Source organism: Stegostoma tigrinum, chromosome 21, assembly GCF_030684315.1.
Source record: "Stegostoma tigrinum isolate sSteTig4 chromosome 21, sSteTig4.hap1, whole genome shotgun sequence".
Classification (NCBI taxonomy): domain Eukaryota; kingdom Metazoa; phylum Chordata; class Chondrichthyes; order Orectolobiformes; family Stegostomatidae; genus Stegostoma; species Stegostoma tigrinum.
The window spans coordinates 43,222,803-43,247,038 of NC_081374.1; the positions used below are offsets into that span (position 1 = coordinate 43,222,803).

Sequence of the window (24,236 nt, forward strand, 5' to 3'; positions counted from 1 at the left end):
GTGGATCTTCTGGCTGGTTTACTGTCTGCTCAGTCCGTTTTGAGAAAAATTGAATCCTTAGCTTTCTTTTAATGCCCCATTAGGCTTGTTTCCCTCAGCTGGCAGGAGTGATAGCCCCTCCTGAGGAACTATGTAGTTCCATCCTGCTGTCCTCGTGTTGAATGGGACAGTAAGATGATGGTGCCCGATTGGCAAAGGAGAGGCTGGTTCACACTGGCTACCTGAGAGCTGGAGCCTGGATGGGCAAGAATACCCACTTGGCTTTATACACGTCCACACGCAAAAGCAGTCTCTATGAACCGGAATTGTCTAAAAGCTGGATCACTTTTAACATGTGCCAAGCAATATTTTTTAACAAAAAAAATTACCTGGCTAATTTAGTAGGTGCTGCATGGTGTGAGAATGTTTCATTGATCAATTGCACACCAGTCTCGTCCCTCACTGGACCCCCACCCAACTTGGAATGCCCAAACTGACCAAAGTGCCCAACCTGAAATTTGGCAAAATCCAAAACCTGGCATGGCCTTAGTGCCGAGACTATGGGTTTTGGTGAGTGGGGAAATGAGTATGGTACCCTGCTCATAGAGTGCCCACAGTGTGGAAACAGGCTATTCGGCCCAATTAGTCCACACCGGCCCTCCAAAGAGCATCCCCTTGCCTTATCCCTGCGTTTCCTGTGGCTAACCCACCTAATTTGCACAATCCCTGGACACAATGGGGCAATTTAGCATGGCCAATCCATCCAACCTGCACACCTTTGGGCTGTGGGAGGAAACCGGAGCACCTGAAGGAAACCCACACAGACACGGGGAGAATGTGCAAACTCCACACAGACAGTCACCCAAGGGTGAAACTGAACCCGTGCCCCTGACATATTGGATACAGTTACTGAATTACATGGTATTTCCCACACCAACAGGCCATTCAGCCCACCAAGTCTGTGCTAGTGCTAACACTCATGCATGCCCTCTGCCACTTTGTCAATACTTCCTCCTATCCCATGTCAGTACTCCCTCCTATCCCATCAAACTATCTCTGCTTTCGATTCAGAGTTGATTTTCTAACACAAACGTGGCTCACTGTCCCGGAAAACCTGGTGTGCAGGCTGATGGATCAGCCTTAGGGATGTTTTGTAGTATCTCTGTATTGCAGTGTGACAAATGGCAAAAAAGAACCCACTATGCTAGTGAGTTCAGTTGAGGAGCAGGAGGACTTCATTCTTTCCCTCTGCCCTGACTGTTGGAATGAGCCCATCCCAGGAAGCACTCTGACCTCTCACCCAAAACGGGTATATGTCAGGACAGAGTGTGTGTGCCCTAATCAGCTTCATACAATCAGGGCTTTCTCTGCCAATTACAGTCAGCTAATGGCGGACATAACAAGGTGTAGAGCTGGATGAACACAGCAGGCCAAGCATCAGAGGAGCAGGAAGGCTGACGTTTCAGGTCTAGGCCTAAAACGTCAACTTTCCTGCTCCTCTGATGCTGCTTGGCCTGCTGTGTTCATCCAGCTCTACACCTTGTTATCACTGATTCCCCAGCATCTGCAGTTCCTATTATCTCAGCCAGTTGCAGAGTCCAGTTTGGGATCAGCTCCCTCTTTTTTTTTATAGCACTGTCCACCCCTTGCTTTGGCACAGACGTGATGGGTCAATTCACTATTCCTTTGCCCTTAAGTTCTGGCCTTGATTTTAATAGCATCTGGGTCATTAGTGTGCCCACTATCTCAAATCTATCCATTCCACTCCACAGCCCCTTGTTAGCTGGGCTCTGCAGTGTCTATGAGCACTGGCACCACCTTAAGGGCATCATTCCCCTGATTAGCTTCTACCTCCTCTGTCTTGGCTTTAGGCCTTTCCAAGGAAAATCCATACGAAGACATCAAGTTCACCCCGTCGCTTCTGTCAAGAGGGAAGAGAGTCTGGGGTTCGCCAACCATACGGCCCAGGAAACCTCCCAAGGTAAGAATTCCGGGCCAAAGTGTCAATGACATCGCAAATACTAAGGACCCCTCAACTGTGCACACCCATCAAACGAGGTTGTGACGTTTTTTAGAGCTGATCCTTTGACAGAATTGGAATGCAAGAACTTCTGACTTCTGTGACCTCAGCATGTAAAAAGTGCCTGACAGCCGATGGAGAACTTATTGAAGTGTAGTCACTGTTGTAATTTCACCAATTTCGGTGCAGCAAGCTCCCACAAGCAGCAATCTGATTCATGACTAGTTAAATTGGCTTTTAGTCAGACCGGGGTTGTACACTTGCTCGCCGAACTGGCTTGTTTTTGTTCAGACATTTCGTCGCTATGCTAGGCGACATCATCAGTGGAGCTTCCGATGAAGCGATGTTATTCTACTCCGCTCGGAATTTATACTCTCCGGTCCGTTACGGTGAGTAGTGTCATTTCCGGTTTTGATCTGTATGGGTTTGTAAAGGGGGTCCAATTCTATATGTTTGTTGATTGATTGCATTACAGGTGGAGAACCATGCCTCTCGGAATTCCCGTGCATGTCTGTTTGGCTTGGGTTACTTTAGTCACCTTGTCCAAGTTAAATTGATGGCCTTCATTGTCCAAGTGTGTTAATATTAAGGAAAGTTTGTTGTGCCATTTTGCTGCTAGCTGATGTTTTGTGTATTCTGATGGCTAGTTTCCTTCCTGTCTGTCTGATGTAATGTTTGTGGCAGTCATTGTATGGTATTTTGTAGAGTGGTTGTGGGATTGTGGGCCACTGTGACTCCTAGTGGTCTTAGGAGTCTTGTCAGTTCTGATATGTTGTTGATGTAGGGCAATGTGGCCAGTGTGTTAGGGCATACTGTGTCCTCCTGGTGTTGTCTGTTTAGTAGGCATCTGCGTATAGAATATAAACATGTAGAATTGGAGCCCATATACAAACCCATACAGATCAAACCAGAAATGGCACTACCCTCCATAATGGACCAGACAGTATAAATACCAAGTAGAGTAGAACAACATCGCTTCATCAGAGGCCGCACTGATGATGTTACCCAGCATGGTGATGAAATGTCTGAACGAGAACAAGCCAGCTCAGTGAGCAAGCCAACAACCTCACCCACAACCCGAGCTACAAATCTTTGCTAAAACTTTAGTCAAAGTGTTAGATGGGTAAATATTGGTCACAGCATGAGAGAAAATGCCCTGTTCTTCCCTGGAATACCCTCCTGGGATCTTTGCCCTATGTCTGAGCAGCACATCTCATCTGAATTTCACTCATCCAAAAGACACCAGCTCTTGCCCCTTGAGTCTGCACTGGGAGCATTAGCCTACAATGTTCACCCAGGTTTCGTGTGATTGTGGGTGGGAGGTGTCCTGCACTGGACGCATGGAGCACAGCTGCCAGTTTAAAGAGGAGGCACTGATGATCCTATCAGCACCTGCTTGGCCATAACGAAAGTGTATGGTCGGGGGCACAGTTAACCAGCCCTTACAGCTGCAAGTGCTACTGCTGTGGGTCTAAACTGACAGAGGGGAAGGAGAGACAGAGATAGTTTGACCTGCGAGAGTTTGACTCGTTACAATATGTTAATTTCTCTGCAGTCGTTTGAAGACGTCCTCATGGACGAGTCTTGTACCCAGCGTTCTTTTAGCCACTTAATCTGCAAAACTAACAGCCATACTTTTGGCACCCCTCTCTACTGATCATCGACATATAGAGTCATAGAGACACACAGCACAGAAACAGATCCTTCGGACCAAGTCGCCCATGCTGAACAGATATCCTAAATGAATCTAGTCCTATTTTCCAGCATTTGGCCCATATCCCAGTAAACCCTTCCTATTCGTATACCCATCCAGATGACTTCTAAATATTATAATTGTACCAGCCTCCACCACCTCACTGGTAGCTCATTCCAGATGCACACGACCCTCTGCGTGAAAAAGTTTCCCCTCAAGTCCCTTGTAAAACTTTCTGCTCTCACCCAAAACCTATACCATCAGGTTTTGGACTTTCCTATCCTGGGGACAAGACATTGGCTATTCACCCTATCAATGCCCCTCATGATTTCATAAATCTCGATAAGGTCACCTCTCAGCGTCCATGCTCCAGGGAAAATAGCCCCAGACTACTCAGCCTCTCCCTATAGCTTCAACCAAGCAACATCCTTGTAAATCTTTTCTGAGCCCTTTCACATTTAACATCTTTCCTGTAGCAGGGAGGCCAGAATTGAATGCAGTATTCCAGAAGTGGCCTAACCAATGCCCTGTAAATCTGTAACATGACCTCTCCCAACTCCTATACTCAATGCACTGACCAACAAAGGCAAGCATACCAAACGCCTTCTTAGCTAACCTAACTACCTGGGAGTCCACTTTCAAGGAGCTACGAAACTACACTCCAAGGGCTGTTTGTTCAGCAACACTCCCAGGGCCTTATCATTAAGTGTATAAGTCCTGGCCCGATTTGCCTTTCCAAGATGCAGCGCTTCATGTTTATCTCGATTAAACTCCATCTGCCACTCCTCAGCCCATTAGCCATCCATCCAAGATCCTATTGTACTCTGAGATACTTGCTACACCACCAATTTTGCAAACTTACTAATCATACCTCCTATGTTTGCATTCAAATCATTATTTATAAATGACAAAAAGCAGTAGACCCAGCACCGATCCTTGTGGCACACCACTGGTCACAGGCCTCCAGTCCAAAAAGCAACCATCCACCATCGCCACCCTCTGTTTTCTACCTTCGAGCCAGTTCTGTATCCAAATGGCTAGTTCTCCCTGTATTCCATATGATCTAACCTTGCTAACCAATCTACCATGCAAACCTTGTCAAACACCTTAATGTAGTCTATATAGACAATGTCCACCACTCTGCCCTCATCAATCCCCTTCATCCCCTCAAAAAAAATCTCAATCAAGTATCTATGGTGCCACTGCACTCTCGTGTTTTGGCGACTCGCAAACTGTCCAGTTTTGCTGGCTCCCTTTTTTACTGTTAGCTGAGCAAGCCTTTACCACGTGCCGCCACTTAGACCATGGCGCATTCTTCTGTGCGGTTAGCTCAGATGCGGCACCTTCTCAAATGCCCTCTGTAAAGTCAGGTCTGCCACACGTACAGGTTTCCCCCTAACACTGCAAAGCATGCCACATTGTGTGAAGTTTTAGAAAGTGGCTTGCTGCTGTCTTCCTAACCTGTTCCAGCATCTTTGATAGAGAATCATACAGCATGGACACAGACCCTTTTCAGTCCAAACAGTCCGTGCCAACCGTAATTCCAAGCTAATCTAGCCCCATGTGCCTGCTCCTGGCCCTCAAACCTTTCTTATTCATGTACTTATCCACCTGTCTTTTAAATGTTGTAATTATGACCAGTGGTCATCTCACTAGCCTTTTGTTCCTATCTCTGGCTGCCCCGTTTCTCAGTTAGAGTTGTTAAGTATTACTGTTATTGATCAGGTGGTACCTTCCCAGAACCTCTGGAAATTTCCTTAATTGCAATTTTTCATGTTACGTCTGTCAAGACTTGGGGAAATGTTGGCTTTCAGTTTGGATTATTTTCTCTGTCCCGGCTTTCCTGCAGACTGGAAGTGTTTTAAGTTCATCCCTGCCTTTCTCCTCAATGTTCACAATGATCTCAGGAATGTGACCTGGGCTACTTTCAGCAGTAAACGTGCCTGCTGTTTTCATCCACCGTTTTATTTCCTTGTGCTCTTAGAGCTCCAACATCGCCAGCCTAATCTTCAGATGCATCATTGCAAAGGCCATTCCTTCTTGGATGAGGTCATCTGGAACTCACTTGCTTATGTATCATCAGCCCTCCCTCAATAGTCTTCCTTTTCTACTGAAGTGTGGCCTCACTGAGCTCCACAAAACATCTTCAGGAATATCTGCCACTGCGTTCCCCACTCACTTAATTCCCCAATCTCACTTTTTAACAAGCTCTGAATTTAGACCCCGATAATTGCCCTTATGTGGGCAGGGACTGTTTCTGCCTGTAAATGGATCGTGAGCCAGAGAATACAGCTTTAAAATGTTTTCCACAAGAAGCAAATGAGGGGTGAGAAACCACTTGTTCTCACACCAAGTAATTAGGGTGTGTAGTGCGCTGCCTGGAAGTGTGTTGGAGGCAGATTCAGCTAAAGCATTCGGGATGGTGTGAGATGATTATTTCAATAGAATTGGGGTGCAGGGTTACAGGGAATAGATGTGGGAACAGCACCGTGTCATAAGGCTCATTCAGAGAGTGATGCAAACATTATTGGTCAAATAGCCTCATTCTGTACCAGGGCAGTTCTGAGATTCTTTACAACCAGTGATGGACAAAGTGTCAGAGTTGTTCAAATCTCCAAAACAAATAGCAAAAGCTTTTGAACGTTGCTTAAATATGATGGTGATACACCCACTGAGGCTTTACAGTTTACTGTGACTAAGCACAAAGAGATTCCAATGGACAAAGCAGCCCGAAACTGTTATGCCTGTATAGATTGTTTAGTTATGCTACTCGGCACAATGCCCTATGTTTGCCATTCACTAACAAGTGACCTGTTTCTTCACAATCATGAGCTGTTTCAACTGATAGAGCAGTCACAGCTTTGGGAAAACCAAGTGGTCTGCCTGTACTTCATATGCACCCAGGCAGAGCAAAGGATGCAAATGTACTTTATCGATATAGACGAGGAATTGAGAACTGACAAACATGGAGATCGAGAGAGTGGCGACTAGAAAGCTGGAGATTGACCAAAGGAGTGGATCATCATGAACCTCCTCTTGGTCTACATCCAAGATCCCATAACCGTACTTACCCAACTGCTGGGTGTCAGAAAAAAAATCTCCATACCCTGGGTGGCACGATGGCTCAGTGGTTAGCCCTGCTATCTTGCTGCGCCAGCTGTCTCAGCGCCAGCTCCCTCTTGTGACTGTGTGGAGTTTGCACACTCTCCCCATGTCTTTGTGGGTTTCCTCCCACAGTCCAAAGATGTGCAGGTTAAGTGGATTGGCCATTGCCAGATTGCCCATAGTGTTCAAGGATGTGCAGGTTGGATGGATTAGCCATGGGAATTGCAGGGCCACAAGGACAGGGTAGGGGATGGATCTGGGTGGGATGCTCTTCAGAGAGTCAGCATGGACTCAATGGGCTAAATGACTTGCTTCCACACTGTAGGGATCCTATGAAGTTCACTGCTTTGACTTTGGGTAAATTCTGCACAGAATAACAAAGACAGTTTAACTTCAACACTTCCTGAAGCGTAGCATTACCAGTGGAAATCTGCAACCAGTTCAAATTTATGAGGAGAAATTACGGAAAAGGTCAACATCTGTAAAATCTTCCGAGACCCTTCACAGATTGGAATGGACACAAGAGGAGCGTGGGTTGTTATCATGTTGACACACCCATTCAGACACACCCTCTCGGACTGTGTGAGCTTCCTCTGTCATAGCATGTTCCAAGCAACAATTGAAACAGCTTCAATTGGGGAAGAGAAACCTATGCCAAATCTTAACAGCTGGTGGATGCAGTCGCTCCAATGAACATTTTACAACCAATCACTCCATTTCTTCAAAGGTTTATTGTACAAACATTAAAATGTGGTCATAAGTTCACAGAAAGGCAATCGGAATGTGAACATTTTCAGCTACAGCGAAAAAATGTAATGTGGAGGAAGGTTCACTCCAGCTATGTAATGTACACTGCAGCTGGAGTACTCTGTACAGTTTAAGACACCACATGTTTCCACATTGGCTATGGAAGGAATGCAGTACAGCTTCCAGTACTGAATGGATAGTAATTACAGAATTGCCATAGTGAACGAGACCATTTGGTCTTTCATATCTGCACGTGCTTTCCGAATCACCAATTCGCTTAGCGTCATTCTTCTGCCTTCTCCCTGGAACTGCATCTTGTTCCTTTTCAAACAACAGTCTGATTCCCCCTTGAATACATTGTTGATCCTTCTTTTATCACACCGTTGGGCAGTGAATTCTATGTGTAGAGATGACTGATCTATTTCTTCAGCTAAATGTACCACTCTTGCCAGTCTTGGGTGACCTATCAAACAGCTCTTGTGGACCTGATATATTGGCAGCAATAAATGATTGAAATATTTGAACATCCTATTTTCCTTGACTGGTTTGGAAATCTTCAATGAGCACCACTCAGCCTGGCACAGTCAACAGGAGAAGATTACAGTCTTTTATGTGTCTCTGTTCTCATCTAAAGAGATCTTGTCCAGAGAGTGGATGATGCAATGTGTCATGTTGCCTGAAATGTTTTTCTTTACATTCATTCATGGGATGAGGGTGTCGCTGGCTATGCCAGCATTATTGCTAATCCCAACAGGCAGTTAAGAGTCAACCACATTGCTGTGAGTCTGGAATCACATGTAGGCTAGACCAGGTAAGGATGGCAGTTTACTTCCCTAAAGGGCGTTAGTGAACCAGGTGGAATTGTTCAGTAATTGGCAATAGATTCATCGTCTTCATTAGACTCTTAATTCCAGATTATTGTTGAATTCAAATTCCACCATCTGTTGTGGCAGGCTTTTGAATGCAGGCTCCCAGAACATTAACTGTGTTTGTAGGTTGACCACCCAGTGATAATACCACTAACTCATAGCCTTCCCTTCCTCTTGTTGCACCGTGAACAATGACACATTTTTTCAGGTATCCTTTATCAGTTCTGACTACAAAGATTTCGCATGTTGGAGCTCAGGAAATCTTTGGTCCGGTTTGTGGAGGATCCCTCGTGGGAGAAATCTAGGAAAGTGTCGAGAGTTGCCTTTTAAGAATGTAATTTGCAAACAGTATTGCAGACAGGCCTGTTGAAGTTGTGGACTGTTGGCGTACAGTGGCAATAGGGGATGACTGAGTCACGCAGCCTCTGTCCCAGCTTGATGCACAAACCTAGCTCCTTATTGGCAACCTCCCCGATCAGTATAGCCTTCGCTGCTGGCAGGTGGACATTCAATCCTTAAAGTCCTGGCTGTTCTGACAAGATGCAAGAATAGCACGACAGATCCCTAGGTGCTCTCACTGTGTTGGCACCAAAACAAAATACCTGATCTTTGGATGTAACCCCCTTTTATGAGATAACGTTCGATCTCCGATACCTTGGAAAGGCTAACACGTGATGGCATTAATACGTCACGTAGTGGACAGTTCTGTCCTTGAAATCCAAGTTTGGGTTCAAATCCAATTTGAGAGAGAGTTCAAGTCCTAGTCTCTGATGCAGTACTGAGGGACTGTGGTCCTTTAAATGAAATAGTATAGCAAAGTTGTGTCTGCCCTCTCCAGGCGATTTCGTTCATCCAGATTATCACCCTGTAACAACTTCCAGCATGTGACAATGGTAAGCAGTAAGAGCAAGAGAGATTCCTGGTTTGAGAGGAAGAAATCGGACCCTCTACTATTCAGAATGGTAGACTGCAACATGCGTGTAAAGGTGCGTGTTACTCCAGCAACTCAATATCTCAGTGAGCTATGAATACACTTACACTACCCAACTGGTGTACTCCTCTGTATGGTGGGATTTAGACCCCTGTCCCCAAAGCGCTAGGCTACATTAGTGTTACTATTTCGGTGAAGGAGCTGCAATATATTTCTAAGTCAGGATGATGTACGACCTCGAGGGGAATTTTCAGAAGGTAGTTTCTCAATGCATCTACAGCCCTTGTCCTTCTCTGTGGTAGAGGTTGTAGATTTGGAAGGTGCTTTTGAAGAAGCCTTGGTGAGGTGTGAACAGTGCTCCCTGTAGCTGAGGCACAGTGCTGCCACCATGTCAGTTATGAAGGGAATGGATGTATTAGGGAGTGGATGGAGTGCCAATAAAATGGGTTGAATCTTCCAGGATGGTATCGGACTTCTTGTGTGTTGTGGGGCCAGAGGTGCACCTGTCCAGCCTAGTGAAGAGTATTGCTTTCATACTCCTGATGCTCCCCTGGATTCTGGAAACTGCTTTCCAGTGCTTACTCCAGCTTTTGCCAGACAATGAACTTCAACAAGCCAGTACTGCCACTAGTTTTCATTTCTTTCTCAGCTCTGGTCTTGTGCAATTGCACAAGCCAATACTTGCTGTCAGCCTTCCCATGCCCACCCCCAAGTGCACTTGGGCATTAACTGCCTGCTTCTTCTGAGCCCTTCACCACTTACCCCAACACAGAACCTATGACGTACCCCCTCTTTTAGGTCCTAGGGCTACATCTGAATGCTGGCTCTAACACTTAGGGAGAAGTTCCAGGAATTAGTAGCTAGCTAAATTCTAACAGCACAGAGCCATCCAATTGCTGTTGATTCCTAATCTGAATCCTCATCTAATCAGATCAATGCAGGTCATCAGATGCGTTCTACCATGGGTGGAGGTGGGATGGAGCAATTGCTATATGTTACCCTCCTCTGATTCACTGTAATTGTAAGTTAGCCTGGAACCAGGGTGGCCACAATCCTTCAGTGAACGGGAAGAAAAACATCAACGTTAACCTTTTGGGCCCAGACGAGGAAGGGTTACCGGATCCAAAATGTTAACTCTGATTTTCTCTTCTTGGATGTTGCCAGGCTTGCTGAGCTTTTCCAGCGACTTCTGTTTTGTTCCCGATTTGCAGCATGCACAGTTGTTTCAGTTTTCCTTCAGTGAATCCTGATTTTGCGCAGATATACTTTTGTGGGCCAGCGGAGACTTCCAAATGGTTTCACATGTTCGCTGTTTCCTTTAGTGAGGATGCGTGAAGCATGTTGAGACCAGCTTTCTTCATAGTCCCTTTATTTATAGATCACTGCAAATTGCTGAGCTTCCTTTTCATAGCTTGCCACACATGGCATGGACAGAGATGGAAGTGAGATAGTTGGCAGAAAGTTCGAATTACATGCTTGTACAATGGTTGGGGGGGGGGGGGGGGGCGATGTTCATGTTCCCTTTTAATGATGATGTGCTTTTTCTATGGTCAGAGATTTAAAAAAGATTTTGGTAAGCAGCAATTTGAAAGTTTGCAAGTACACAGAGAACACTGAATTGAAACGTTTGTATCAAAAGGCCGTACAGATAGCAGGCCAAACAACAGTTTTACCAAGACAACAAGATTTGAATTTAGTTAATCAATTTGAACCAAGCACTTAGATACCAGACTGTCTATCCCATGGCTGTCGTCACCCAGTAACATGAAGCAAGTCACCAAGATCTTTACTCTTTACGCTATTTTACATGAACTCTGGTATGTTTTGCCATGTAAATGCAAGTTTGTTTTTGAGATATTTTGGGTTTGCTGCTGTTTGGTGAGCACTATGGATTGGACAATGCCTGGCAAGACTGTGAGAGGGGTCATTGTGTGAGGCTCCCCTAGCTGAATTGCCAGTGGCCGCCTCTTGGTAAGGAGCTTGCATAGAGCTGACTGAGCGAAAGGCAGCGGGTTTGATTGTGGGGTTGGTTGGGAGGTGATTGAGGGATGTTTCTACGTAAAGCTGAGCATTCAAGTGGAAGGGAAGGGTGTTTCTTCAGACCTCCGATTCCAGTGACATAGACTAACATGGCAACGTGTGCTCCACCACCTCCAGCTTCCACCCAAACCCCCCAGCCTCCTGGGACAAGCTCAGGAAAGTAAAACGTGGTCGGCTTCAGATCCAAGGAAAATCAGCAAGGACAACACTCCACCACTGCTTCGGTGTAACATCCCACCACTTGCTGGCACCCACGAGGACCCCATTGCTGGCGATGCCTTTGTGAAGAAGAGAAAAAGGATCCCAGCGGTGAGTTCCAGGTGACACATCCACCTATCCACGTTCACGAAAGACAGCCAGCTCCACATGCAATGTTGCTCAGAGCGTAGTGTTACAAAGATATATTGATAGGGGAAGTGAATGGTTCAAACAGAGTAAATTTTAGGAGGTATGTTGGTGACATGATTTAATGCTGAAACATTACACGACAATAATTTGTACTTGCTATAGCACCTTTAACATAACAAAATGCCCTGAGGTACTCCATAGGAATAACCTATGGTACTGAGCCACCTGTGGTGATATTGGGTCAAATGATCAAAAACTGGGCCCATAGCAATTTGTAACAAGGTCAGAACCTCCATAGAATGAGTTTGCTGATTAGGGCTGTTAGCCTGGTCCAGTGAGGGAGCCCTGATATGAACCAGGTTAACTCTGACACTCTGGGTGATGACTTTCACAAGGGTCAAGGACTTTCCACATGTGACTTGGTGACAGAATACCTATAGTTCATAGAGTTGAATCATAGCATTCCTACACTGTGGAAGCAGGCCATTCGGCCCATTGAGTCCACACTAACCCTCTGAAGAGCATCCCCCCTGGACCCACCCCCTACCCTATCCCTGCATTTCCCACCCTAGACACTATGGGCAATTTACCATGGCCAATTCACCTAACATGCACATGTTTGGACTGTGAGAGGAAACTGGAGCACATGGAGGAAACCCATGCAGACGCGGGGAGAATGTGCGGACTCCACACAGACAGTAGCCTGAGGCTGAAATCAAATTTGGGTCCCTGGCTCTGTGGGACCAGCAGTGCTAACAACTGAGCCACCACGCTGCCCCATACCAGTCTGTGGAGTTATTTCGTGGTCAAACAGACTTTAAGTAACAATTTTAAAATGAGCTAGGGAGGGAATTCCAAAGTTTAGGACATAGACAATTTAAGGTTGAAGAGTGGAGCAATTCTCAATTTGGAATGCACAGGATTGTGGAATTACAGCAGCACAGATATCTTGGTGAGGGTTGTGACACTGGAGGAGATAGAGATTGAGATCACTCTCTCTCTATGTGGAAAGTAAATGACGCCTAAAAGCATTTGCAAAATTAAACAACTAACTCAACCCAAGTCCTAGGTGCAACTGACTAGCTACTAAACTGAGAGTCATCACACTTGACAATAACATAATATCGTTGCTGAAAGCCAAAATAGAACTGTGCCTCAATATTTCTGAGAAATCTGTTTGTTTCATCTGTCCTATCTGTTCTATGTATGAATGAATGGGAGTGGTGAGGTTTAAAGGCTGTGTAACTTAATTTTGCTTCTTAGTAAGTAGTAGATTGCTTTCTTCACATGTTAGAAGATAACTTTGTTACAATGTTTTGTTTTCTTGTTTATTTATTAATGAAATCTAGTGTGAGTTTTGTTTTATCTTTGATTGTGGCTGCAGTCAGATATTAACCATGAAAATCCTTGCAATAGTAGGAATCTGTTTCCAGCACACTCTTCCCATCAGAGCTGTGATGGCATGACAATGTCATCTTATAACCAATCAAAGTTGTGAAGCAATTGGCTTAATCTCAGAGTGTTGCCAGGGTGATGAGTGGAGTTCGTAGCTAGAGACCTCAGTACATTGATCCACCCTTATGCAAAACTTTTGAGTTTTGCTAAGCATTTAGAAATTTGTTGCGAGGCTGTGGTCTTTGATTGGTTGCTCTTCTATTTCAGTTGGCTCTGAAGATACAGGCAGTTTACGATATGAAGAGAGGAAAGAAGAAAGTAAAGGCTCTGACCTCTTCAGGATCCGACACCACGCCCATGAAAGGTACGGAGCAATATTCATCATTTTATTCTGAACACTCGGAGCTAAATTGCAAGCTACACAAGTGTAATCAATGCTCAGCTTTAAGGCACAAATGTATTAAGCAGCTGTTTATTAAGTTCAGTTGTTAAATTCCTCAAGTAATTGTATTTTAATATTTGAGTGATTCGACAGTTTCAGACACCCAAAATGTTAGCATGATCAAATGGCTCTGTGGTTTATTCAGTAGGATCAGTGTCCCCCATATTAGCACTGGTTATTGGGCAGATTAAGGATTAATATGGAACTATGAGGAGTCACTAATTTTTCTGAGTAAAGATTACTCATGGTGGTACTGTACTGAGTCACTGTTTATTCAGTAAGATATAGTTCATTATGAGTCAGGAAGAATGGAAAGAATTATCCGAAATTACAACCGACCTGATGCCATTGCTGTTAAAAAATGGTTTGGAAGCGATGCTGAGATGTTCGATTCAACATCCAAGGATTCTCAGCAAACAACATTGTGCTTCGATGTGCAATGATTCGTGTAGACTTTAACCTTGACACTAAATGATTAGTGCAGACAACAATGGTTAAGAGAGTGTGGAATAGTTTGCAGTGTAAATACATTGTCAAAAGTATAGCTGTGTCCCACTGACTCAGTGTGTAACGCAGTAAGCAGCATGTCTTTGGCCTAATGGTAATCCTCTACCGTTGCTCATTCAATGGGCCCTTAGACTAAGTGTGGGAAAGAGGATTGCTAGCAGCAGTCTTCCCCTGTGGCTGGTATCACAATGTAGGATAAATGCCTCCCTCAAACCATCCGCCCCATCAGGGTGACACAGTGTCTCTGTGATTAGCACTGCAGCCTCACAGCGCCAGGGACCTGGGTTCAATTCTGTCCTCAAGCAACATTCTCTGTGGAGTTTGTGTATTCTCCCTGCGTGTCCCATAGTGTCTGGGGATGTGCAGGCTAGGTGGATTAGCCACGGGAAATGCAAGCTTACAGGGATAGGGTAGAGGGGTGTGTCTGAGTGGGATGCTAAACAAAAACTGAAAGAACAGTGGATGCTGTAAATCAGGAACAAAAGCAAAGTTGCTGGAAAAGTTCAGCAGATCTAGCAGCATCTGTGAAGGAGAAAACAAGTTAACATTTCAGGTCTGGTGACCCTTCTTCGTTCTGAGGAATGAGACCCAAATGCAGAATGTTAACTGTTTTTTCCTTCACAGATGCTGCCAGACCTGCTGAGCTTTTCCAGCAACTTTGTTTTTGTTCCTGAGTGGGATGCTGTTTGAAGTTTTGGTGTGGACTCGATGGGCCAAATGGCCTGCTTCCACACCTGTAGGGATTCCATGATCACTGCACAAACATGTAGGTGGAGCTCCTGTGGCATTGCTCACCAGTTGGTTGAAACACTGTTTTATTTCAAATACAGTGTTTGGATGAGGGACTGTTTTATTCACTCTTCATATTGATTTGGTGTCTACTGATTTAAGAAAGAGACCAAACTTTGTAGCTCAGAAAGGTTTTAATTTTAGTCGTTGATCTGATGTGGATGGCATTAGCTGAGTCAACCTCTATTGTCCATAACTAATTGCCCTTGAGAATGTGGCAGTGAGCTGCCGTCTTGAACCACTGCAGTCCATATGTGATGGGTACCCCTACAGTTCTGTTAGGGATGGAGTTCCAGGATTTCGACCTGAAAGAACAGGAATATGTTCCCAAGTCCAGATGATGGATGATTTAGAGAGGTACTTGCAAATGTTAGAGTTAAAAGTGCAAACTGAGTGCTTGTAAATTTAGAACAGCAAAACATTTGCAGCTGCTGGAAATCTGAAATAAAAACGAGAAATGTTCAGCAAGTCAAGCAACATCCGTAAGAGAGCGAAACAGACAGTATTAGAAACTGTTAAGAGTTCCCTAAACTGGATATAGTTCGTGCCTTGCAAGTTCATCTGTAATCCTGTATATTTCAGATGACAACAGTGAGACAGAGAGCGATACAGAGGAACAGCAGAAAGGTAAGGGATTGTCTGAATGGTGACGAGTGTGCATTTCAGCAGCATGTTGTCACAATAAGTTATATCCTGGGTGACCATCCACTGCTACAGTTGATCAAGGGAGACAATAAAGGCAGATATCTGTAATAAACCCACTTTCCAAGTAGTGAATTGGCAATCTAGTCTTTATAATGAGTCTGTATTGGATTGCGTTATATGTACAGCATAAGAATAGGCCATTTGCTGTGAAACATTCGTGCTCAATATGAACTAGCTTCACACCTTGAAATCCATTCCCTTCGCCTGCATGTGTCTGCCTAGCCCTCCACTGAGATGTACCTATACTGTTGACATTAACCACTTCCTTTCTGCTGCAGGAGTCTTGCTTACTCCAGCTGACAGACTCTCTGCAGTCCAATGATGCAGGTGAACTTTGCAATCTATCCCATCTTGTGCCTGGACAGTTCCTCAGTATTCCTCTCGATGGTTTCTCATGAAGAACGCTGGGCTCAGGATAGCTCAATTCACAGCGCTTGGGCAGAGGTCAACAGTCTCTAGTCCAACCTGTAATTTGGTACAGGTCTTTGACAGGCCATGCTAATTCAACCGATTCCTATGAATTTAATAAGAGATGTTCATTAAAATAATATGGGTCCCTACATTCAGTGTGCTGACACTGTAAAGCTGGTGATGTGATGTGTAACTGTGAAACTCTTAGCGTTGTTCTTGCTGAGCTCATCCACCAAGCGGCTCAGGGACACGGCCGTGTGGGTTCCTGCCTGAAGTGTTTGTGATAGTGAATGTTTTTAAAATATTAATTCTCGGGTTCTAGCTGTTACTGTTTAAGCAGCATTTATTACCCAGCTCTAGTTGCCCTTCAATGTTGGTGAGCTGCTGCAGTGTTTTTGGTATGGATGCCCCCACAAAGCCCTTAGGGAGGGAATTCCAGGATTTTCACCCGGCAACAGTGAAGGAACAGCGATATGTTTCCAAGTCAGTGGCTTGGAGGGGATGGTGTTCCTACGTATCAGTTGTCCTCCTCCTCCTCCTAGAAGTGGTGGTGGGTTTGGAAGGTGCTGTTGAGAAAACTTTGGTATTGATGTACCAACTTTCCTCTGTTTTCGAACCAGAGGCGGCTGAGATTCGAGAAACCTCGAGAAAATGAGAAATGTTGTTTGGGAAGAAGGGGGAAAGATTTATGTTTAGTCAGTACTGGAATCAAAAGGGTTAGCTTTGCTGAGAGTATTTCTGGCAGAAAGAGCAAAAAAGGGAAAAATTGGATTTGGTATGTTGCATTAAGGAATGAGAACCTTTGTATATTATGTAATGATATTTGCTGGACCCCTGGAGCTTTCCAATGGGATCACAGCAGCTGCTGGTTGAGAACGCTGGTGTATCAGTCCAATTCACCTGCCTTTTACCCTGTTGTACTATCTGAGGTAATTCTGACTATGAGTTATTAAAGAATTCTCTCTGTCCTTGCCTGTTTACAGCTCACAATCAGCGTTTGGTATATGTGCACTCCACATTGAAAAGGAACACCCGCTATCAAACCCTTGAGCGGGATTTAATCGAATTACAGGAGCAGAAGCTTTTTGAATACTTTGTGGTGGTTTCACTTCGCAAGAAAGCTTCTGTAAACACCTATGAACCTCAGGTGACTCAGCAGTTTCCCAGTAAGGTGAGTTTGGCAACATTGCGCATATGAATGTGTGAGCTAAACTGGTACAAAACCTACTAGGCTGTCAATTAGTGAGTGGGAAACCCTGGTGGCTGTATAACAGGAGCATTTAGGAAGATCTCCTCCATTCTCTGACTGAAGTCATGTCCCGCTGGGCGCTCGGTCTTCCCCCTCGCTGGGGCTGCGACCCGCTGGGCGCTCGGTCTTCCCCCCCTCGCTGGGGCTGCGACCCGCTGGGCGCTCGGTCTTCCCCCCTCGCTGGGGCTGCGACCCGCTGGGCGCTCGGTCCTCCCCCTCGCTGGGGCTGCGACCCGCTGGGCGCTCGGTCCTCCCCCTCGCTGGGGCTGCGACCCGCTGGGCGCTCGGTCCTCCCCCTCGCTGGGGCTGCGACCCGCTGGGCGCTCGGTCCTCCCCCTCGCTGGGGCTGCGACCCGCTGGGCGCTCGGTCCTCCCCCTCGCTGGGGCTGCGACCCGCTGGGCGCTCGGTCCTCCCCCTCGCTGGGGCTGCGACCCGCTGGGCGCTCGGTCCTCCCCCTCGCTGGGGCTGCGACCCGCTGGGCGCTCGGTCCTCCCCCTCGCTGGGGCTGCGACCCGCTGGGCGCTCGGTCGTCCCCCTCGCTGGGGCTGCGACCCACTGGGCGCTTATGGTTTATGATCACTGTGTTCTCACACACATTCTACACAGGCATGTGTCATGCCGAACAGTAATGCTCCTATAACTGTGATCTGCCACATGAGCAATACCTTTCTTGCCACCTGCTTTAACCCTCTTCCTACATCTTAATCTTAACCTTGGTGCTTTCGTTGCTTTTCTGCATGATGTTTCTCCTCCCAGCATCCCAAAAGTTGACCCCTTCTCTGTAGTCAATCATTCCCAATCCCTGGAAATACAGATCTCCTCACCTCCCTCTGTCTTCCTTTTGCCCAAGGTCCACAGCCTTCGAGAGACTCCTCGATTGAGATCATTGAGGCACTATTTTCTGATTTATCTCCCCACTTCTCCTGTATTCTAGACCTTGCCGTGTCACCATTTTAAAATGAAACAGAGGTCTTCGCGCTGCCAGTGCTAGCCTTCAGAGGCATCAATGGCAGACAGAATCCACCTCCATGCCTCTGAACCAGGAATATGCTTTAACCTACAGATTTCAGTACTTTCCATGTTCAGGATACAACAGAGCCAATTCTGAGGAGTGGTAATGAATTAATGGAATGCTTCTAGTCATTGTTACTTAGAATTTACATTTGACCTTTATTATTACTTTATAATAAAGGTCAAATGAAAATTCTAAGTAGTAATAAAAGTTAAATGTAACTTACTTAGAATTTAAATCTTACTGAGAATTTACATTTGACCTTTCTATCACAGGGAATATTTGAGGGAATTTAGCAGAGACCCATCGAAGAGAAAGCTGGAGAAGTTCAACAGGAAGAAACAAAGATATGTTGATTGTGAAAGATGAGATTACAGTGCAGGAGGAGTAGGACTCTGTAATGTCATCACTCACAATCTCATTTGGAATAATAGCCATTTTAGGCTCAGTATCTAAGGAAGGATGTGCTGACAGTGGTTTATAAGAATGATCCCAGGGATGAAGGGCTTGTCATAGGAGGAGTGGTTGAAAAGTCTGGGTCTGTACTCGAGGGAGTTCAGAAGGATGAGGGGCAGAGGGATCTCATTGACACTTACTGAGAGGCCTAGCAGAGTGGATATGGAGAAAATAAGGAGGAGTTTCTTCAGAGTCCAAGGGTGGTGGATCTATGGTACTCGTTGCAACAGTGGGCAAGGCATTAAATATATTTAAAACAGAGACACGTTCTTGATTAGTAAGGCAATCGAGGGTTACGGGGAGAAGTCAGGAGAATGGGGTTGAGAAACGTATCGGCTGTGATCGAATGGCAGAGCAGACTCGATGGGCCAAATGGCCTAATTCTGCTCCTGTATCTTATGGTCATTTCTTTCCTTTTTCCTGACCTTGGAAAATCAGCCTCAGTTTTTCCATCAAGAAAGGCCATTTAGCAGACAGAGGAGAAGCAATGCTCTCTGAACTAGGCGTCTCCCGATGAATGAAACGTGGGTGAACATTGCTGGAACAGGATCTAAGTGAACTCCTGAGCTTGCGTCTGCTAACTGTAATTGTGTACATGATTACTTTATGAGAAGCTTGTTCATGTGTTCTCACACAGCTGGAGAAGTCGACAAGGCAAGCACGGGATGCTGAAGAAAGGCTAAAAGCTATTCCCCAGTTTTGCTTTCCTGACATCAGTGAATGGGTACCAGTTTCTCAATTAAGCAGGTACGGGCTTCTTATAACATGTGCGTTTGGTGATGAACCCTCAGCTATTTGTCCTGTTAAAGCACATGGAGTAATCTCCTATAGCATTACACCCATAGGTGACAGCAGCTTCTCACCTTCCCTTGTGGGCAATTAAAGGGCTGTGAAGGTTCCTCTGAGCTGCTGCTGTAACATGTGTGGCAGTCGCTGCACATATTATCAGCAAAGTCCCAACAGTACATCAGGAGGAGTTCCAAGGGAAATGAAAATGTACAGTTAGGTAGTACCTTTTGGGGCCACAGCACATGAAGTATGTTGAAGAGTGGTCACTGCTGCTTCTTTTTTGTTTTGAACATACATCAGCCAATTTTCACTCAGGTAGAACCCCACCAACAGCAATATGATAAAAACCCAAATACTCTTTGTTGGATGAAGCACCAGGAGAATTTCCAGGCTCCTTGTCAAAATGGTGCCCTGAGTTCCTTTGTGCTTACCTGAGAGACTGGGTACAGCCTTTGTTAAGGATTTCACCCGACATCTGGCACCTGTCTACAGTGCAGCGTTCTGTCAGTGCTGCAGTGGGAGGATCCACTTGAGCTACCTGCTAGTTTCTGGAATAGGATGAGATTATTAACGACGTTCTATTAACAGATGGTCTGTCAGACACTTTTCTGCCTGGACATCACCTTTGACTTAGAATTGCCCAGTAAAGGAGATTTAACAATGAATTTCTGGTGTTGCATTAGGGGAAGGGAAAATAAAATCTCATGTTTAGTTCAGATAGTTACTAAGCGAAGCCCCTTTTTTTAAAAAAAAATCTACCTGGCCACAATGTAGTATGGATTCATTCGAAACTCCAGGTACCAGTTACTGTTCTGTATCCAAACATACTGGTTGTATTCAGAATGTGCTTGTTTGCACTGTAATCAGTAATACTGGGAGTCTCTGGGCAAGGCAGTCCAGGCAAAACAGGACTGCTCGAGGGGCAGTTAGACAGGATGAGGGGAATTCATTCATTCATTCATGAGATGTGGGCATCACTGGCAAGACCAGCCTTTGTTGCCCATCTCTCGTTGCCCTGGAGAAGGTGGTGGAGAGCCACCTTCTGGACCCACTGCAGCCCATCTGGTCTAGGTGGACCCACAGTGCTGTTAGAAACAGAGTTCTCGGATTGTGACCCAGTGACACTGAAGGAACGGTGATATATTTCCAACTCAGGGTGGTATGTAGCTCGGAGAGGAACTTGTGAGCGGTGGTGTTTCCTTGTGTCTGCTTCTGTTCTCCCTCCTGCTGGGAGAGGTGGCAGGTTTGGGGAGAGTGGGGAATTGGGAACTTGCTTGGAAGGGTGAGGGGGGTGGGGGAAACAGGCAAGTGGTGTTTTGATGTCAGGAGTGGGCAAAAGCCAGAAATCTGTGGAGCCAAATGTTAAACCCTAAGGAGCCAATGTGGCTGAGAGGCAATGCCCTGGAGCGTTTGAGTCAGTAAATTTCTTATCACTGTTAAGCAGCATATCCTTTTGCTGCTGGCAATGTGTGGACACTGATGGTGAGTCATTATGTGTGGTTTTCTGTTTGCTCCGGGATATTCTCTGATGTATTCAGTGCATGTTATCGTTGCACCAACAGTGAAACCTTCTCCTTTGTTTTGACTGGTGAGGATGGGAGCAGGAGGTTCGGATACTGTCGGAAACTCTTGGTGAGTTGTGTGACTGCCGGATTCGATAAATGTGAAGCTCATGGGTTCTGGTAGTGTGTCTGTCTTGACTGGTTCTGCAAACACAGCTTAAAAACTTGCAGAGAGCACTGAGCAGCCTTCCACACGGAGCTCAGTGGTCCCAGGCCAGCTTCCAGGTATCGGGTAAATAGTCCTGACTGTAAACACGGGGTGATGAAGGGAAAATTACCAAGTAGGAACCCCCTGAAGATTGGTGTCTGCCAACTTTAAAATCATACTGGACCTTTTGAGGCCATCTTTTGTTGAAAGGGTTTAAAGATGCGAGTCTCAGGTCTATGCAGTCACTTTGGCCTGGGAAGGAGAGCACTTCATTGCAAAGTATTCCTGCTGGATGTGGAAGTATTAGACAGCCGTAAGTGCCAGGCTGTTGGTAGAGGCTCCCAGGTGGTTAACACATTGAATAACCGGAGAGGGTAGGGTGCTTTGTCTGCGTTGTGCTTGTCTAGACACAGGAGTGACTGCAGACTCACAGCATTAGAAATAGGAGCCCGAAATAAGCCATTCAGCCCTTCACTCCATTCCATGTGACAGTGATCGGTCTGCTTTGACACCATTTTCCTGCCCTGCCCCCATATCTCACCATCTTTTTAATCTGAGGGAGGCAAGTTGTGGAAAGGGGAAGGGAGTGACAGTAAAAATGAAAACCAATGGCCTGGACCCTATTCATAAAAGGAGAGATGGTGCTACCCAGATCTCCACAGTGCCCACTGCTGCTGACTGGTATGTGTGAGGAGCAGGCTTGGCCGCCCCTTTTAGACTCTCGAAGATGCTCCCCTGATAAAGAGGGCTTAGTACAATGACTAGGGGCAAGAGGCAGAGAGGAGTGAGGGCAGGACTGAGCCACTCGCAGTATGGGGTGGGGCCGTGCATGGTGGCACAAACCATTCACCATGGGAATTGCATTGTATCATTCTGCGTGTGGTGAACGGGGGCTGGGGGGTTGATTTGGATTGAACCATTCGGGCTGGTGTGTGGACTGATGCCTTGCTGTAGGTAGAATGGGGGTGGATTAATGTTGGTGCTGGCGGATGGGTGGTGGAGCCACCATTTGGGTTGATGGGGGTGATGAGGAAGGGGTGGACTGTGCCATTTGCTGGCTTGGTCAGGGAGAGATGGGGATTGGGGGAGTAAGGCAGGGGAAAGTGATGGTTGGACTGAAACAGTCTGATAGTGGGGTGGGGGGTGGGGGGTGGCTAGGTTAGAATGAACTATTCGCAATGTGGGAGCCAGTGTGGGTTCCTGCGTGGCATGACTTGCTGCTTTTGGCCAGTGCTTTTTTTTATTATGATGCCACCAAACCATGTTTGGCTGCCTCCCTTAACTCTCCTCTCCTTATTTGTGTCGCTTTCAGCCAAATGGGAAAGGAAAAAGATTGCCAGAGGTTTACTGTATCATCAGTCGGCTCGGTTGCTTCAACCTCTTCTCGAAGGTGAGCAGATCTGAAATGCAAATTGCTTATCCCTGCCAATGTCGTGTGTTAAGGACCTGCCCCTAACATCACCTTCTGGGCATTGCCCTGTTGAAGAATTCCCTGAATGGAGAGTAGCGCCAATGAGGCTGTCTAACGCCAGCTCATCCCTGCCACCATACAAGTCCTTTTGGCCTGCAGCTTCAGCACAGCTTGTACATGACAAGTATTTTCTGTAAAAATGCTTATAACTTGTTCTTCTCAATCTCATCCATCCCGGTAGTTTCTACTTGGTGAGGACCCATGTTGTTTTGGGTTCTGTTTTGCTCAAAACTCTGGAATTCAATCTTAACAGAAACAGCTCAGACTGCAGGCATCTGGGAGACATGGAGCGCGCCTCCTTGTCAGAAAGCAGTCTGAATCCCCCCCCCCCACCTCACTTTCCACTGCTCCATGATCTCCTCCATTCCATCGGCTTCAACCAAATAACCTGCCCTCCGACGTTCGGAATGTTTCTACCTCAACCACAGCCCCTGGACAGAGAGCACATAAGTCCCCACAAACATCTGAGATGTTGTTCCCATTACCACTTGTGATGAAACCCTCACCTGCTGCAAACAGCAGGTGCCTCTCACTTTCCTGTTGGTTTTAACTTCGCAGCAACAACTTGTATTTACATAGCGCCGTCAATGTGATGAAAATCTCATTGTGAGTGTATTGGCCTCCCTGTTTTCGCTGTTCCACCATGCACGCACACCCCCACCCCCTGCAAAAAGAAGTCTGGGTTGAAGTAAGTTCGCGAAGTTCTGGCCACTGCTTCAAGCAGCCGGGACCCTGACCTCGGTGGCTGATGTCACCGGGGTCGTCAGTCTGGGAAGGGCTGTATCTGTATCAGGGAGGGTGTAGGGAGTGAGTGGACAGTGGCTCAGTGATTAGTGCTGCTACCTCATAGTGCCAGGCGCTCAGGTTCGATTCCACCCTGGGACGACTGTATGTATTGAGTTTGCACAATCTCCCCCTTTCCAAATGGGTTTCCTCCCACATTCCCAAAATGTGCAGATTAGGTGGATTGGCCATGCTAAATTGCCCAGAGTGTCTGGGATATGCAGGCTGGGTGGACTGGCCTTGGGAAATACAGGGTAACAGGGATAGGGTGGTGGGTGTGTTTCTGTGGGTGGGGTGCTCTTTGGAGGGTCAGTGCCGGCTCAGATAGCCACAATCTGCACGGTAGGAAATCTAAGAATTTGTCGGGGGTGGGTGTCTATCACCGCGTGGTGGACTAAAGCAAAGCTAAGGTTATAAATATCTCCATCTCCACTTCCTGATCAGAACCCCACCCCTCACTTAGGGAGGTCTGTGAGCTTCCATCAAAATCCCAGATGTTCAATCCTGATGCATAATCTTCCCACCCCCCCATGATTAAAGTCCACGAAGCATTCCTGACCAAACAAAACTCGGATGTTCTAAAGTAGGAAACAGACAGGAAGCCACTGGGAGATGGAGCGTTCTCTCGGCCTCTTGTTTCTGGCCTGGGGCCTGGTGTATTTTGAGGAAATTCTGAATGTTTTCCTTGGCAGCTTTCCCTCCTCTTTGTGGAGAGGGAGCAGGCTGATCACCCACAATGTCATATCATTGAACTTATCTCGCACACAATTCCGCTGAAAATTAC

The 24,236-nt window shown here is 46.2% G+C and overlaps 1 protein-coding gene across 4 annotated transcripts in view; it reads left to right on the forward strand.

Annotated features, from left to right (window-relative positions):
• Nucleotides 1–24,236, forward strand: part of LOC125462898 (DENN domain-containing protein 2C-like) — a 104,933-nt gene that overhangs the window by 60,005 nt on the left and 20,692 nt on the right. For 3 of the 4 annotated variants that reach the window (XM_048553381.2, XM_059653474.1, XM_048553382.2), the window contains 8 exons: nucleotides 1,851–1,960; nucleotides 11,502–11,693; nucleotides 13,395–13,491; nucleotides 15,448–15,492; nucleotides 16,965–17,152; nucleotides 19,337–19,446; nucleotides 21,051–21,120; nucleotides 22,511–22,588. In XM_048553381.2, coding sequence (XP_048409338.1) covers nucleotides 1,851–1,960; nucleotides 11,502–11,693; nucleotides 13,395–13,491; nucleotides 15,448–15,492; nucleotides 16,965–17,152; nucleotides 19,337–19,446; nucleotides 21,051–21,120; nucleotides 22,511–22,588 — 890 coding nt within the window. The remainder of the gene's footprint in view (nucleotides 1–1,850; nucleotides 1,961–11,501; nucleotides 11,694–13,394; nucleotides 13,492–15,447; nucleotides 15,493–16,964; nucleotides 17,153–19,336; nucleotides 19,447–21,050; nucleotides 21,121–22,510; nucleotides 22,589–24,236) is intronic. The other variant, XM_048553383.2, reaches the window with a different exon arrangement.